A 14,266-nucleotide genomic window follows, 5' to 3' on the forward strand; every position below is an offset into this window, starting at 1 on the left:
ATTTTTTTAATTTTATTCTCCTTTTTTTTTACTATAAGCAAGTGCAAAAATCCAAAAGGAAAAAATATTCATCCAAGTAAAAGAAAATATTAAAAGCGGTAGGACATATTTAAGATAGTTAACACACAAATATGAATAAGACAACTTACATAACATATCCTTGGTTACCATGACATGCCTCATATCAACAATTAACTGCTACTATGATTTTCACATATAAAATTTCGAAAATTTTATTCCATTCATGTGATATGAAAGATGTAATATTAGTATGTGCTTATGCAATACAGGTATGGTATGAAGTTGTGTGCATACGAGACATTAGAGAAATGACAAATATAAGATAATCATACCTTCTTATATTTCATTACTTACCATATGTAGTTTCTCTTTACATCTAACCATGAGATGATATGTATGTCTGCTAATTGCAATCTTTTCGGTTGTAGGAAATTTTTTGTAGATGTACATACAATTGGTTAGAGACTCGTGCTGATAACGTGTTATGAAATAAAACCAATTTAGTAAAACATGAACAAGAAATAAAAGCAATTAAATAAAACATGAACAAGAAATAGGATAGAGAGAAAGAAGAGATTTGCTTCTTCAATTGTGTGTATTTTTCTATCTATTACAAAGCATTTATATAGACATAAAAAGTGAAGAAAATATGTCATGAAATATGTCATTGAACATACAAAATATGTTATTAAACATTTGAGATGAAGATCATGGAAGAAGAGTAGACATCCACCATAATATGATATTTATCGTAACAGCCCAAACCAATTATTGGAACTAGATAATTTTCTTTCAGATTCCTTTTTTCAAAAACTGATAGAGTAAAAAAATTTAAGTTTTTCTTTTTTTTTTTTAAATAAAAAAGTCTATGTACTCAGTTTCTAGGTTAGTGCTCTAGTACCTATCCTAGCTAATCTACCAGAAGAAAATCCTGGACCTGGAAATGTGCCACGTGGTCCACACGTTACCGTGGTGAACTGAAAAGCTTTCTTTGATTTCTTGCAAAGGGCGGGCAGTTGGATATGGGTATTAACTGTCAAAACCGTGTGTGTTAGATACAAGTGAGTGTAGTATCAGTTAGACATAAGTGGCTTTCAATTGTTTGAAAGGTCATTTTTCTAACTTATCCCTTCAAAAACAGATTTGCACTTGGTCTTCAAGAGGAAACTCGAAAGGCAACTCATTCTTTAGCTTTCCCCATTCTTCTCGAATAATTTGCTAGAAAAAAAATATCGCCTATAAATTACTACTATAATTTATGACGCTTTTCACTTTTTGAGATTAAAACTTCTTATCTAATTGAACATAGGATTTAGCGAATTAAAAATAACTTAAAAAGTAATATAAGTCACAATAACTAATTATTTAAAATATTTCAAAAATATATAAAAAATTACAACAACTTGTTTGACACTCCAAATTGGAATAACGTCACATAAATGATACACATCCTTTTTCATCTATTAGACTATTGCTAAGTAGTCTTCGATAAATATTCATTTGTATGATAGCACTAATTATTTTTGGAATGGAAAAACAACTTTAAAGTGAAAATTTGCTAAAGAAGTATATTTTTTTTTAAAGAAACACACTCTCCCATAAAAAATGAGTCATATATACAGGGAGAAAAGTAAGCAGCCTAATCAGAATTGACACAATAATTAACTAATACGCATTAGTAGTATATATCCTCTAAAAGATCAAGTTGGCATAAAAATTATTGAAAAAGATTCTAACAAATGGATTCACTAAGATAAGTATTATTTACAGTATTAGCCTTCGGAAATGCTTACGTAGCCTAATTAGCAAGAAGATTAGTTGTATTCAGTAGCCATATATGGTTGCTGACCTTTGACAGCTACCGGCAAATTGGTGGTTCCCCAAAGATTCACTAGTAAATTAAATTGGTGGTACAAAATAGATGCAACATGAATTAAATATACTTATTTTAATTGTTTCAAATGATGACAAAGATTGGTCAGTCGTAGCCAAAGTGTAGTCCCAGTACTCTAGATAAGATAGGAGTATATTCCAAAAAGGGAGGAAGGAAGAAAGAGAGCAGAAAGTAGAAAGTAGAAAGTAGAAAGAGTAACAAGTTGCCGCATCCGCAGAATCCACGCGAGTTATACACACATTAGACTAACTAGAATTCCAGTTGTCCCATAAAACAGCTGCCAGCTGCACTAATTAATTAGACAATTTTTAATACCCTTTTCAAAATACCAGCCTGTCTCCTTATCACCCTTCAACTCCGTGTGTGTTATATTTCGCGTCATCAAACCTTTTTAGCTTCAATGCTCTTCGCTTATCATAATCTTACTTCCACTATATATATAGAGAGAGAGTAGCCACTTTTTCACATTGACCAGAAAGCAAAAAAACCTCAAACTGAAACAACATCCAATACACTTTTCAATCACTGACCAAGAATAATGGATATCTTTAGAAGCTATTATTCGGACCCACTTGCTGAATATTCATCAATTTCTGACAGTAGTAGCAGCTCCTGTAATAGAGCTAACCATTCTGATGAGGAAGTGATGTTAGCTTCGAATAACCCCAAGAAGCGAGCAGGGAGAAAGAAGTTTAGAGAAACTCGACACCCAGTATACAGGGGAGTGAGGAAGAGGAATTCAGACAAGTGGGTTTGTGAACTCAGAGAACCAAACAAGAAATCAAGAATATGGCTGGGCACTTTCCCTTCTGCAGAAATGGCGGCTAGAGCTCATGACGTGGCGGCTATTGCATTAAGGGGCCGTTCTGCTTGCTTGAACTTTGCTGACTCTGCTTGGAAGTTGCCTATTCCAGCTTCAACCGACGCCAAGGATATTCAGAAAGCGGCGGCGGAGGCCGCGGAGGCATTCCGGTCATCGGAGGCCGAAAACATGCCGGAATACTCAGGAGAAGATACGAAGGAAGTGAACAGTACTCCTGAAAATATGTTTTATATGGATGAGGAGGCGCTATTCTTCATGCCTGGATTACTAGTGAATATGGCAGAAGGACTAATGTTACCTCCACCTCAGTGTTCACAAATTGGAGATCATATGGAAGCTGATGTTGACATGCCTTTGTGGAGTTATTCTATCTAAGTATAACTCTGGTTATCACTTAGTATTGGGTGATATTCCCTATAAGTACAGTTACTTCAATTAAGATTTCGGAGGTTTTGGTAAATTTCGTACTCATGAATATTTGGAGGGTACGGATGTATATAGGCGTTGTGAATTTAGTATGATGTACTAGTAGTACTCCTATGTTCTAGTAGTAGTTCTGGCTAAATGCAAAACATTGGCCTAGGCAGAAAAAAACATTAGCTTTGTGAATTTCAAGCCATCGTATTTGAATGAAATACGCACAAGTTAACTTAGCAGCTATATCATGTCTCAGAATGCTCAGCATACTTTGCCTTGCACACGATTTAGAATTAGTTAACTTAGACTAATATTCTAGGATGTAAAACATTTTCCCATTTTCATATCAACAAAGTACAACTTCTAGCTTCTTCTTTTTTGCAGTTTTTAAATATCTAAAATTTAATTTATTAACTCAATCTAGGCGAATATTATGCAACATATTGAAGTTAATTTGTTGCTCACATTTTTGTTATAGAAAATCGAGTTGACACTTTTTAGTGTCCATGTTGAGTATGCGCACAGATAATTCTTATGGAAATTAAGCCATTTGAAGGACTAACAATAAAATAAATCTTTGTTTGGAGTTCATGTAGGCCTACACAACTACCAAATAGTTGGATCTATATTGGCAAGACTGAACCATTAAGTAAAAAGCGATAAAACAACGAAACCTGTGAATGCAAAAACCAATCATCAAAGGCGTTTAAGAAATGAGTAATCGGCAGAATTCATTGGAGAGGGCCATGTGTCTAAGTTAGTACTACAATAGATTCCTAGTCCAGTAGAAGAAAAATCGAAGGGGGAACCACAATACAAGATCCTGAAGCTGGAAATGTTGCGCGTGGTCCACGCGTTTCAGTGGGAGCAAAGTTTGATTTATTTCATTTCTTGCAAAGGGCGGGCAGTTACAAATGATATTAACTGTCAAAACCGTGTGTTGGTACTAGTGAGTGAGTGTAGTATCAGTCAAAATATCATATTGAAAGCTCAGTTTTTAACATTTGAAGTCTCTATTAGACAAGGGGTGCCGGTTGGGGCGGCTAAGATGTTCCAAGAATCTGAATGTCTATAGGCTTTTATTATAGCTTCCCACGTCCTCCTTGCTTTTGACCTTCAGATTCTCCCAACATCTTAATCTTTTCTTCTACGGCGATGATATGTCCCTCTACTATTAATAATTTTTTTAAAAATATCCTTCGTTATACTATTTATTTATTTAAGTCCCTACAGTTATACTATCACACAAATAAATCCCTAATTTTAACGGATTGCTACGTGGCAGCTCAGGAATAAAAAGACAGACCCTCTGTTTTAATAGCAGGATCCAATTAAAACCAACTCCTAATAATTTTTTACCCATGCATTATCCGACCCAATTTATCTATGTACATATCCTTAGTATTTGTTAGTTGACCATCTACCCCTCCTTCTCTCTAGGAAGAAGGTGAATAGTAATTCCGTCACTATTCACCGGGCCATAACTCCGGCATCCGGCAAGGTAATATCACAAGATTGGTCTTAAAAGAACTCCCTTCTCTTAGAGAACAATCCCCAACTGGTTTCATCCTCAAATTCATAACCTATTTTTCTAGATCTTAAATTCTATTTCGCGATTTACTGTAGCAAGCAGAATTTTCCAGATTTTGTTGTTATTTTCAGTTCTTCACGTCAAATATGGTGACGTTTTAAGCAACAATGGATGTTGTCGTCTCTCCCCAGCCTTTGGTTGTGGGAGAGCCACCAATAAAACCCATATATGCTCAGCAAATCGCAACAAAAATAGACCTCATACCTCGCACAACTCCAAAACTCAAACCAGTCCAGTTCATCCATGAAGAGCCAACTGTAATGTTTTCCTTAGAAGAACGACAACAATTTGCTGTGGAGGAAGGCTTGCATCAATCAGTAGTGATGAAAGTATCTCCAGGAGCACCAGAACTCAATGAGCAACGAGATTTACTGCCCAAACACTTAGGTGTTAAAGGTCGATGTATCATCGATTTACTCGCACCAAGACAATTACTACTAAGGTTTGATCGTTATGATGATTATGTAAGTGTTTTAGCTCGCTCTGTTAATTATCTGCTGTATAAGGGTGTTCAGCTTCAATATCGTGTATTTACATGGACGATTGGTTATAACCCAAAGGAGGAAACAACAAAAAGTAGTGGTTTGGATATCGTTGCCGAATCTGTCACCAGATTTGTTTGCGATGCCTTCATTGTTGTCTATAGCATCTGTTGTAGGAAAACCAATTGCCATTGATAAGGCAACACAAACTAAGTCCAGACCTAGCACTTCTAGGGTGAAGGTGATATTAGACTTGCTTGACAAACATCCTAATCGCGTAAGGTTGCAAAGTGTGGATACAATTTCTGGAAAAGTACTGGAGGTTTTTCAAGAAATCGTTTACGATAATTTACCACTGTATTGTAATTGTTGTAAGCATCAAGGCCATGATGAAACTACGTGTCGAAGACTTCAGAAAAAAAATCGTGATGAGGATGCTCAGATTGATGAAGAGCAGCCTCGTCAAGAACAAATTGGTGGTGCGAAATACAATGGAGATTTGCGTCAGTTTTTGAATGAGAGGAGGGCCTTAAATGATGGTGATCGAACTGCTGGAGATCACATTAACCATACAGATGCTACAAAGGTGTTAAGAGATCCTCAAAGGGCTCATGAACACGCTGAAAATTTGATCAAGATAGCACATGTAACAGCTGTATCTACTGCTGCTTTGGTTCCTGTTGATACAGCTCTTGCTAACGCTTCTCATCATGAAGCTGTAGCAGGGCAGAGTTATTTATGACCAGTCTCAAAGGATGCTATTAGCGATCGAAATAGCATGGGGAAGGATAATGTTGACAAAGGTGCTGGTGAGAATGATGAGAAATTACTCAGCTTGGCAAGCATGGCTAATGGTATTGTTGGTGAGGGAAGTAGGGCACGTGAAGGTATTGTAGAGCAGCATGATCTGGTTACTGCAACAGGTATGATGGCTACTACTGCTTCGAAAACAATTGGGGATCGAGCTGTAGCACTTTTTGAACCAGCTGAGAAATCAGCAGTTGTAGGTGCACAATTTGCTACAACGACCAAGTTTGAGTCAGTTGTGCAAGCAGTTAGTTTTGAGGCTGCTGGAGATATTGAATTAGGCATTGAAGGTTTTGGGAAATCTCCTAATGACCAAAGAAAATTCAAGGATAAATAGGTTACTAAAGTAACCTCTCATCATAGTAATGCTAACAGGAATGGACAGGAACTTGAGAAAGGAGATGGTGTAACTGGAATTCGTGGCAAACGAGATACTGGTGAAGTTGGTGGAACATCTGCTAACAAAAACTCTACTAATATGTTAGAAGCAGGATCTCAACGTGGGCAACAATCACCTGCTAAGGGCTGGGCTGTAGTGCATCGATCACCTAGCAGAAAAGAATATTCAAATCATAAAAATCTGGAGGCAGCAACAGAGTTTAAGGTTTCTAACTCTTTTGACGCCTTGGTTTGTGCACATGAACATGTTAAGCAAGATCTTCAGCATAAGGAGCTAAATGTAGATTTAAAAATTATGCAACAGAGGTCTCTAGCCAGTACAAAAAATCAGCAAAATTCTGGTTTTCCTTTGGACATTGTGCCAGTTGCGAGGGAGCTAAAGGGCAATCATGCACATAGCTCCAGTGCTCCGGCCTTGCAGTTCTCCAATCCACAGGTGGAAAAAATAATCAAACATGCACATAACAAGATGATGCTAAATACTAATATGGTTAAACAACCATATGTTACATTGAACACTTCCGTCTTTGAAGTACCATCACAATCGTTGGACTCTTGTGGCGAACATGGTGGTGATCAGGGACAGGTGGTGTTGTCCACAGAAAACAACAATGAGTTAACTAAAGAAAATGTGAGGGCAATGGCAATTAAATCTAAGATATGGGATGATCAACCTAAGTATGATGATGAAGAAGATTTGGGTGTTGATTTTGCGGAGGATTCTTCTGATGAAAGTGAGAGGTGTAGTGGAGATGATGAGATGTTATCAGTAGGATCACCATCCTTTCCTAATATTGGAATTTCTTCTAAGTTAGGATCAGGAAATAAGCTTGATCCTAAAGCTCCTGATTTTATCCCTAAGTCTAGGCAGCAACAAAAGACAAATGGAACAAGGTTACAAGAATTTACAGCAGCTAATCCGCCTGGGCAACAACAGACCATGTCGAGCAGTACAACTGGTACTCTTCCAGTAATAAATCAAACTGGACAATAGCAGCAACAGTTGAATGCAACAGTTGAGCAGCAAATTCAATTTGCGCAAGAACTTCAACAAATTGTTACAACCACTCCAACTATATCTTTGGAGGATAGAAAGCTTCTGGACGCATTGGTAATTTCTAAGCCTCTTAATTTGTTAAATCCATCTCAAGTTTGCTGCACTGGACAACTGAGCAAGGTTAGAAATAATGTGCAAAGGGTTCAACAACATCAAGACAAGACAGTCATAACAAAGCCACAAGATGCAAATGTACTGATGACTCAAAACACTACCCAAAACTTGCCAAATACAGTAAACTTTGGAAGGGACATTTATGAAGAAGGAGAGGAAGATGAAATGTTGCAAGAATGTCGTGCACATGCAGTAAAACAAGTTGATTTATCACCAATGCATAGTGGCAAAGGTAAGAAGACTCATGCAAGGAAAAATAGTTGGGACGACAAGGTTAGTGATTTTTTAAATGTTAGGCGACCTCCAATGAGAGTTGTCAAACAAAAGCAGGCTTCCCCAACTACATCAACGAGGTCCAACCGTTCAAAAAAGAAATGATGATTTTTGAATACATTTTGAATACGGGTGAGGAAAACAACAAAGAATTACAAATTGAAGATTTTATAAGTTTGAAAAAGAAGGGACAAGATTTTAATTCCTACTACATTCTATTTTATTATTATATAAGTATTATCATTTGTAATATCATCACAGAGTATGTTATAAACTCTGTGATGATCATTGAATATTTGGTATTTTTCAGTTCTTATTTTTAACATGCTTGTTAGTAGGTGAGGCCTTTTCTTTGCCTCAATAGGATTAGTAAGGTAAGGTTTAGCCCGGTTAGTATTGCCTTGGTCCTATGCCTTTGGAAAAATATCCACACGGCTATGAGATTATATGCCCTCGTGAGACTTTGCCGACAGCTACACCATGAATCCTCTACATGAGGTTGCCATCATAAGGCAATGTGAGGCGCAGAGGAGTGATTATATAGCCAAGACATATAGGTAACAATACCGGTGCTATTGTCCCCCTTATTTATACTTTTCCTAATTGTTGTATTTTTCTTTTCTTTTATTAAAAAAAAACCCTTCTATTTAAAAAAAACATTTGGTTTCTAAATTTATCATGCAACAATGATCACGCCTAACTATGCCTTATAAAAAAGACTAAGCGGTCGTTGCAAATATAATCCGGTTTACAAGTCCGGAGTCGAATCCCACAGAGAACTAAGGCTTAGCTACAATTGTTCAAACACAAGTTCAAACAATTTCCTAATTATAAAGATTATAATATTTATTTTTATTTAATCAACTAACAAATACTAGAAAGCAATAAAACTATCAATTAACAAGGATAAGGATTGGAGACAAGATTAAGGAGGTCTAGAATTATGATTTTCCTTATTGTTGGAATCCTTTCCACTACGTAATCTATAAATTTGCCTAAGTCTTCTCTGCCGATCATGAGCACTCTAACTGTCGTAACTCTCTCCCGAGTAATTACCACAATTTACTAGACATATTCTCCCGAATTACGCTAGCTGGCATAAGTACAGCTCACTCGGATCGCACCAAAGTTTCTTTATTCCTAATCCCACTTTTAAACCCACCGTATTGATCCTCATATACATTAGGAGTGATGTTGTTCAACAACTACCTAAATATGCACTCTCTCTCGAGTAATACATACTAAATAGGCACATTCAATTGAGAGCTCTTCAACCATTCACAATAATAATATAGTTGAACAAATAGAGAAAATACTATGGCAAATCTATATTAACGTAACAAGAAAATCATCCTTCAATAGATTCCATCAAAACCCTAGATAACAAATTAATTATTCATAATAGTATGCATAACTACAATACTAGAATTCATAACCAATATTGGAAATAGGAAGAAGGAAGTAAAAAATTTGTAGAAGATTTCTCCGGCTTGCTCCTAGTGTGTTCTTGCCTTCTTAGGTCGAATCCCCGGTCTCCTTAGCCTCCTTAGGTCTAAATTATGTTCAAAGTATGTCAAAGGTGCTCAAAATACCGTTTTTTCATGTATATATACCAAGTAGGGTCGGGCCCAAATAATTGTACTTTCTCTTACGCTAAAAAGGACACTTTTCAAGGTCAGGATGTCTGCGGCCGCGGATTCGACTGCGGACTTGATTGCAGATTTTGCATAGTGTTCTGTCTGCGGCCGCGGACCTGACCGTGGACCGTTTGGAATTTAGAAAAATGTAAAACATGAAAGTTGTAGCCCTTTGAATTAGCTTTCCAACCATATATTGTGAAGCCCAAATGGAGTTTTAAGCGAAAAATTATATGGATTTTACTAGACAGTGCGCAATATGCCTACTCGATTCTTTGTTCGTTCTTAACTATCATCCGTTGATCCCCAAACACGATCCTAGCTTAATTCCTTGGGCTTTTACTCAGACTTCAAAGCTCCAAATCACTTGAATTCATTCCATAACATCTGCATAGCGATCTTCAATTTTAAGCTCAACAAATATTGCCCCTTCAGATTTGAATCTGTCAACAAATTTATAATTCCAAAGCAAATGGGTTTTCAAATTTGTTTAAAAATTATATCCGAAAATTGTGAAGAACCGTGAAGTTATGCTTTCTGATCTTTCTTTCTTATTTTTATGAAATTTTTTGGAAACCTTGATTGAAAAACTGTGGAATCTCACAACCCTAATTGCTAACCATGAGAGATTATTTTTTCACTTTTGTTGGATTGGGAAATAAATGAGGAAATTTCCTTTTCTTTGAAAAATAAGGAAAATAAAGATGTTTTAGAGCATGGAATTACTTCTTTTTCCTGATTGTTGAATCGATCAAGTGGTGAAACATGGAGTTTAATGGTAAAAGTTGGTATTTCTTTGTTGAAAATACCAGTATTAGGCCAATTTGTCGTGAACTGTGGACTGAATTTGATGCACATGGGTCGGGTAATGGGCCAAAAAATTGGGGTAGGTTTTAATTGGATCGGGCTATTGAAACAGAGGGTGGGTCCTTTTGTTCCTGAGCTGCCACGTGGCATTCCGTTAAAATTAAGGGTATATTTGTGTGATAGTATAACGGTAGGGATTTAAACGACCAAATAGTATAACAAAGAATATTTTTAAACAATTGTTAATACTAGAGGGACATATCAGGCCCTTTACCGTTTCTTCTATTATTACAATACAATTTACATCTATTATTTTTCTACAAACTTAGCTTAGATTAATACTAAATATTTGTTATATCAATATTATCGTATTCAAGTACTCGTTTATACTCGATTTATATCACATCAAACATCTTGATTTGAACTAAGACATGTATGATGACACGCAAGAGCCCAATCAGTGGAGGAGCCAGATTTTTTGTTAAGTAGTGTTAAAATATATAAAAGTAAACATACCAGAAAATTAAGGGGAGTCAATACATAGTAACTCTCTCTCTCTCTCTCTCTCTCTCTCTCTCTCTCTCTCTCTCTATAAATATATACATACACACAAACATTTTTATCTACTTACACAATGTATTTTTCCCGAAGGATGTCGAATGACACCCCTTCCTATAAGGTGGCTTCACCACTGAGCCCAATAGACATGGTGTTCATAGCTAGAGAATCGAACACGCACCGCTTATGAATTACCTAAAACTCTACAAAGTTATTCCCTCTGTTTCAATTTATGTTTTTATTAATTCGTTCAAAAAAATGATATATATATTTTTATATTTGAAAATAATTTAACTTTAAATTTTTTATTTTATTCATGTATCCTTAATGGGAATCTATTAGACCATACAAATTGAAAAGCCCACAAAAGCTTTTACCCACTATCGGATCAAACTATGTCAACTGATGCAGAGGGAGCGTTTGTTAAGATGTACTAGGTACCTTTTTTTCATCTATTACTATTGCAATATTCAATGAACTTTCATTTATGTAATAGCATACGTTATTTTGGAATAGACAAACAATTAAAAAAATTGAATTAGTCCGTAAAGTACATGGTCTGAAAAGTATAGACTATTAGAATTAGTCAAATTAATTGCAAACCGAACTTCGCCATTGAACATGAAGTAATTAAATAATGAAATATTGGTTTGAATATGTATTTCAAGTGAAATATTGGTTCATACTCACAATTTTTTTACTTTCAATATTGGTTCATACTCACAATTTTTTTACTTTCAAAAACTTCCTAGTGATGTTTATTTTCAAACACACCATTGAGTAGATGCGGATTCAGGATTTGAAGGTTGAAGGTGAACATCTCGATTCAACAAAAAATTGCTTTATATAAAAGGTGTCCGTTACTAATATATCACTATTTTCTAAAAATATATACATATATACATGAAATTTTTACGAAACTTTGTGGGTACCGATGACCTTTCTTTATATAGCATAGGTATGTCTATGCCTTTGGGTTCCACACACTATTTTTCAACTTTAACTTCAACGAGGATACTCATCCAAACACCTACCAAACAACCTAGCTAGATAACATTTACACCCTGTACTGTCACGTTAGAATATGTCTTAAGTGAATCATTATGAGCCAGAGAGTTTAAGGAAGATAATAATTGGTAAAAAAAAGTCTTAAGGAATTATCGCGAGGGTTGGAGGCTAAACGAATCAAAAATGTTATAACTCATACTTTTAGGGTAAAACTAGGAGTACTTTAATCTACTATGGAGGTTGTTTTTTTAGGTATTTGAATTATACAATATAAGTATGTTAAGTTTAAAGTCAAGCAAGTTGTAAAATAAAAGTTGGCAAAGGTCATCACAAGTTACGTTCATAAATGCGTTGAAAATTAGGTCAAATGTAGCAGAGCTTTTCTATCAATATAACAAGAATTAAAGGGTGATCCACCCATAAATTGAAGGTCGAAGAGTCTAGTTTCCAACACATTAAACGTTTCGTCGATACGATATTGGAGTAAAGAAATATATATTTTCGTGAGACTGCACAAGCAGCTCCCTTGGGACCCACAAAGTCGGGCAAAAAGCCCAGCTCGTATTTAAGTTAATTCTAATTTGTTTTAACTCATTTTTCTCGACTAAAACAGTTCCTAAACACTCCTAGATAATCTCCAAGAGTCCCTGATGGTAGGCTAGAAACTCATGTTTTAGCCGCGTTTTGCACTCTAATTACTGTACTTTACGTGGATTAGAGCTTAAATGATAGTGAGTTGCACTTATTGCGTATTTTATGCCTTGCAGGAAGTGATTCCGAGTTAAAAAGATAATCGGGAGCTAAGTCGAACAATTTGGAGATTTGAAGTCTGAGTAAAAGCCCAAAGAATTAAATCGGGATATCGTTCGGGGATCGGGGACCGAGTCTGGATATCAAAAAATGAAGAAAATAATTTACTCTGTAAAATTTACAAAGTCGCGCCACATGGGGCGACGAATGGGGCAGCGCGGTAGTGTATTTTGCTGCTATCCGTCAGAAATCACTCTCTGAACTTCTACACTGGCACACCGTGTGGGCCGCCGCGCATGTGCAATTTTTACAGAGTATTTTCTTGTTTCTGCTTGAAAAGGGTAATTTCGTCCGGGCTCGCTCCTACATGGTATACATACACCAAAAATATATTTTTGAAGGGAAGATTTTAGATAGCATTGAAGGCTTTAAGACACAAGATTTCATCATCTTTTTATCAATTAAATACAGGAGTTTTGATTGTAACATTGGATTGATGTTTTCTTACTCTTTAACTCTATTTGTGATGATTTTCTCCATGATTATGGAGTAGTTTCCCCTTATGGTTTGACATGATTTTGTGACTTGATTGTTATATATGGATTTGATTGTTGTTTGATAGCTGAAATTTATTAGGAGAACTTTAATTCTAGTTGTGATTTTATTCATTATCATGTTTAATCGAAAGAGGAGCATAATATTGAATATTGTTGCAATACAATCCTTAATTTATTTTGGTACTTCTTTAAAGTAATCGAAAGAGCTTTGTGATCTACCCTTTTGAATTAAAATTGAGAAATATTCGAGAGAAGTTTCTCTTAGACCATTCTTACCAATAGATTCTTGCAAGTTTCACCGCATTTTATATTACGTTATTTGTACGGTATAGGTTTAATCGAGAGAGGCACCTGAGTAAGAATAATAGGATAATAACCTATTGAATTCGAGAGAATCAATAGAACATTAATAGTGAAATTAAACTGTGTCAATTATAGGATAACAATCTTGCACTTATCATGGCATGACCCTTATTTCTCACATTGTGTCACGACCCAAAACTTGACCCGTCGTGATGGCGCCTATTGTGGAACTAGGCCAGCCTCAACTCAATAATCCAACACTGCAAAAAGTATTTTTGAACAATAAACATAGAAGCGACAATTCATTAAGGAACATTTTTGAAAACAAAATAAAATCCAAATTACGATACAACTGCCTAAAACCGGGGTGTCACTGAGTGCATGAGTATCTAGAGGAGAACATAGTCTATTACAATGTCTAAAGAAACAAACTGAAATACATCTAGAGATAAAGATGGAGAGTCAAGGCCTACGAATGCCGTGCAAATACCTCGTTAGTCTCCTAAAGCCTGAAGCCTCGATCAGCGACTGCCACTGGGACCAAAAGTACCTGAATCTGCACACAAGGTGCAGGGGGTAACGTGAGTACACCAACTCAGTAAGTAACGAGTCCAAACTATAGACTGAGAGGTAGTGACGAACTCAACCGCAACAAAAAATAATAGAAATAAATGTGCAGAAACGTAGGCATGCTTTCAATAAATAGGCAGCTAAAACAGTAAAATGGAGCAGATACGAACAAGGTAAAGAATACAGCTTTGCTACATC

General features: G+C 35.9%; 1 protein-coding gene across 1 annotated transcript; it reads left to right on the top strand.

Moving 5' to 3' along the window:
* Window positions 1-2,390: 2,390 nt before the first annotated feature.
* LOC107808010 (dehydration-responsive element-binding protein 1D-like) lies at window positions 2,391-3,391 on the top strand. Its single transcript, NM_001325817.1, has one exon. It carries the CDS (start codon window positions 2,454-2,456, stop codon window positions 3,111-3,113), a length of 660 nt encoding a protein of 219 aa, NP_001312746.1. The 5' UTR covers window positions 2,391-2,453; the 3' UTR covers window positions 3,114-3,391.
* The last annotated feature ends 10,875 nt before the right edge of the window (window positions 3,392-14,266 follow it).

The sequence above is a fragment of the Nicotiana tabacum genome, chromosome 6 (genome assembly GCF_000715075.1).
Source record: "Nicotiana tabacum cultivar K326 chromosome 6, ASM71507v2, whole genome shotgun sequence".
NCBI classification, from domain to species: domain Eukaryota; kingdom Viridiplantae; phylum Streptophyta; class Magnoliopsida; order Solanales; family Solanaceae; genus Nicotiana; species Nicotiana tabacum.

Excerpts from the sequence above, each read along its gene's own strand:
- LOC107808010 (NM_001325817.1), top strand. The coding sequence starts at position 2,454 with ATGGATATCTTTAGAAGCTATTATTCGGACCCACTTGCTGAATATTCA.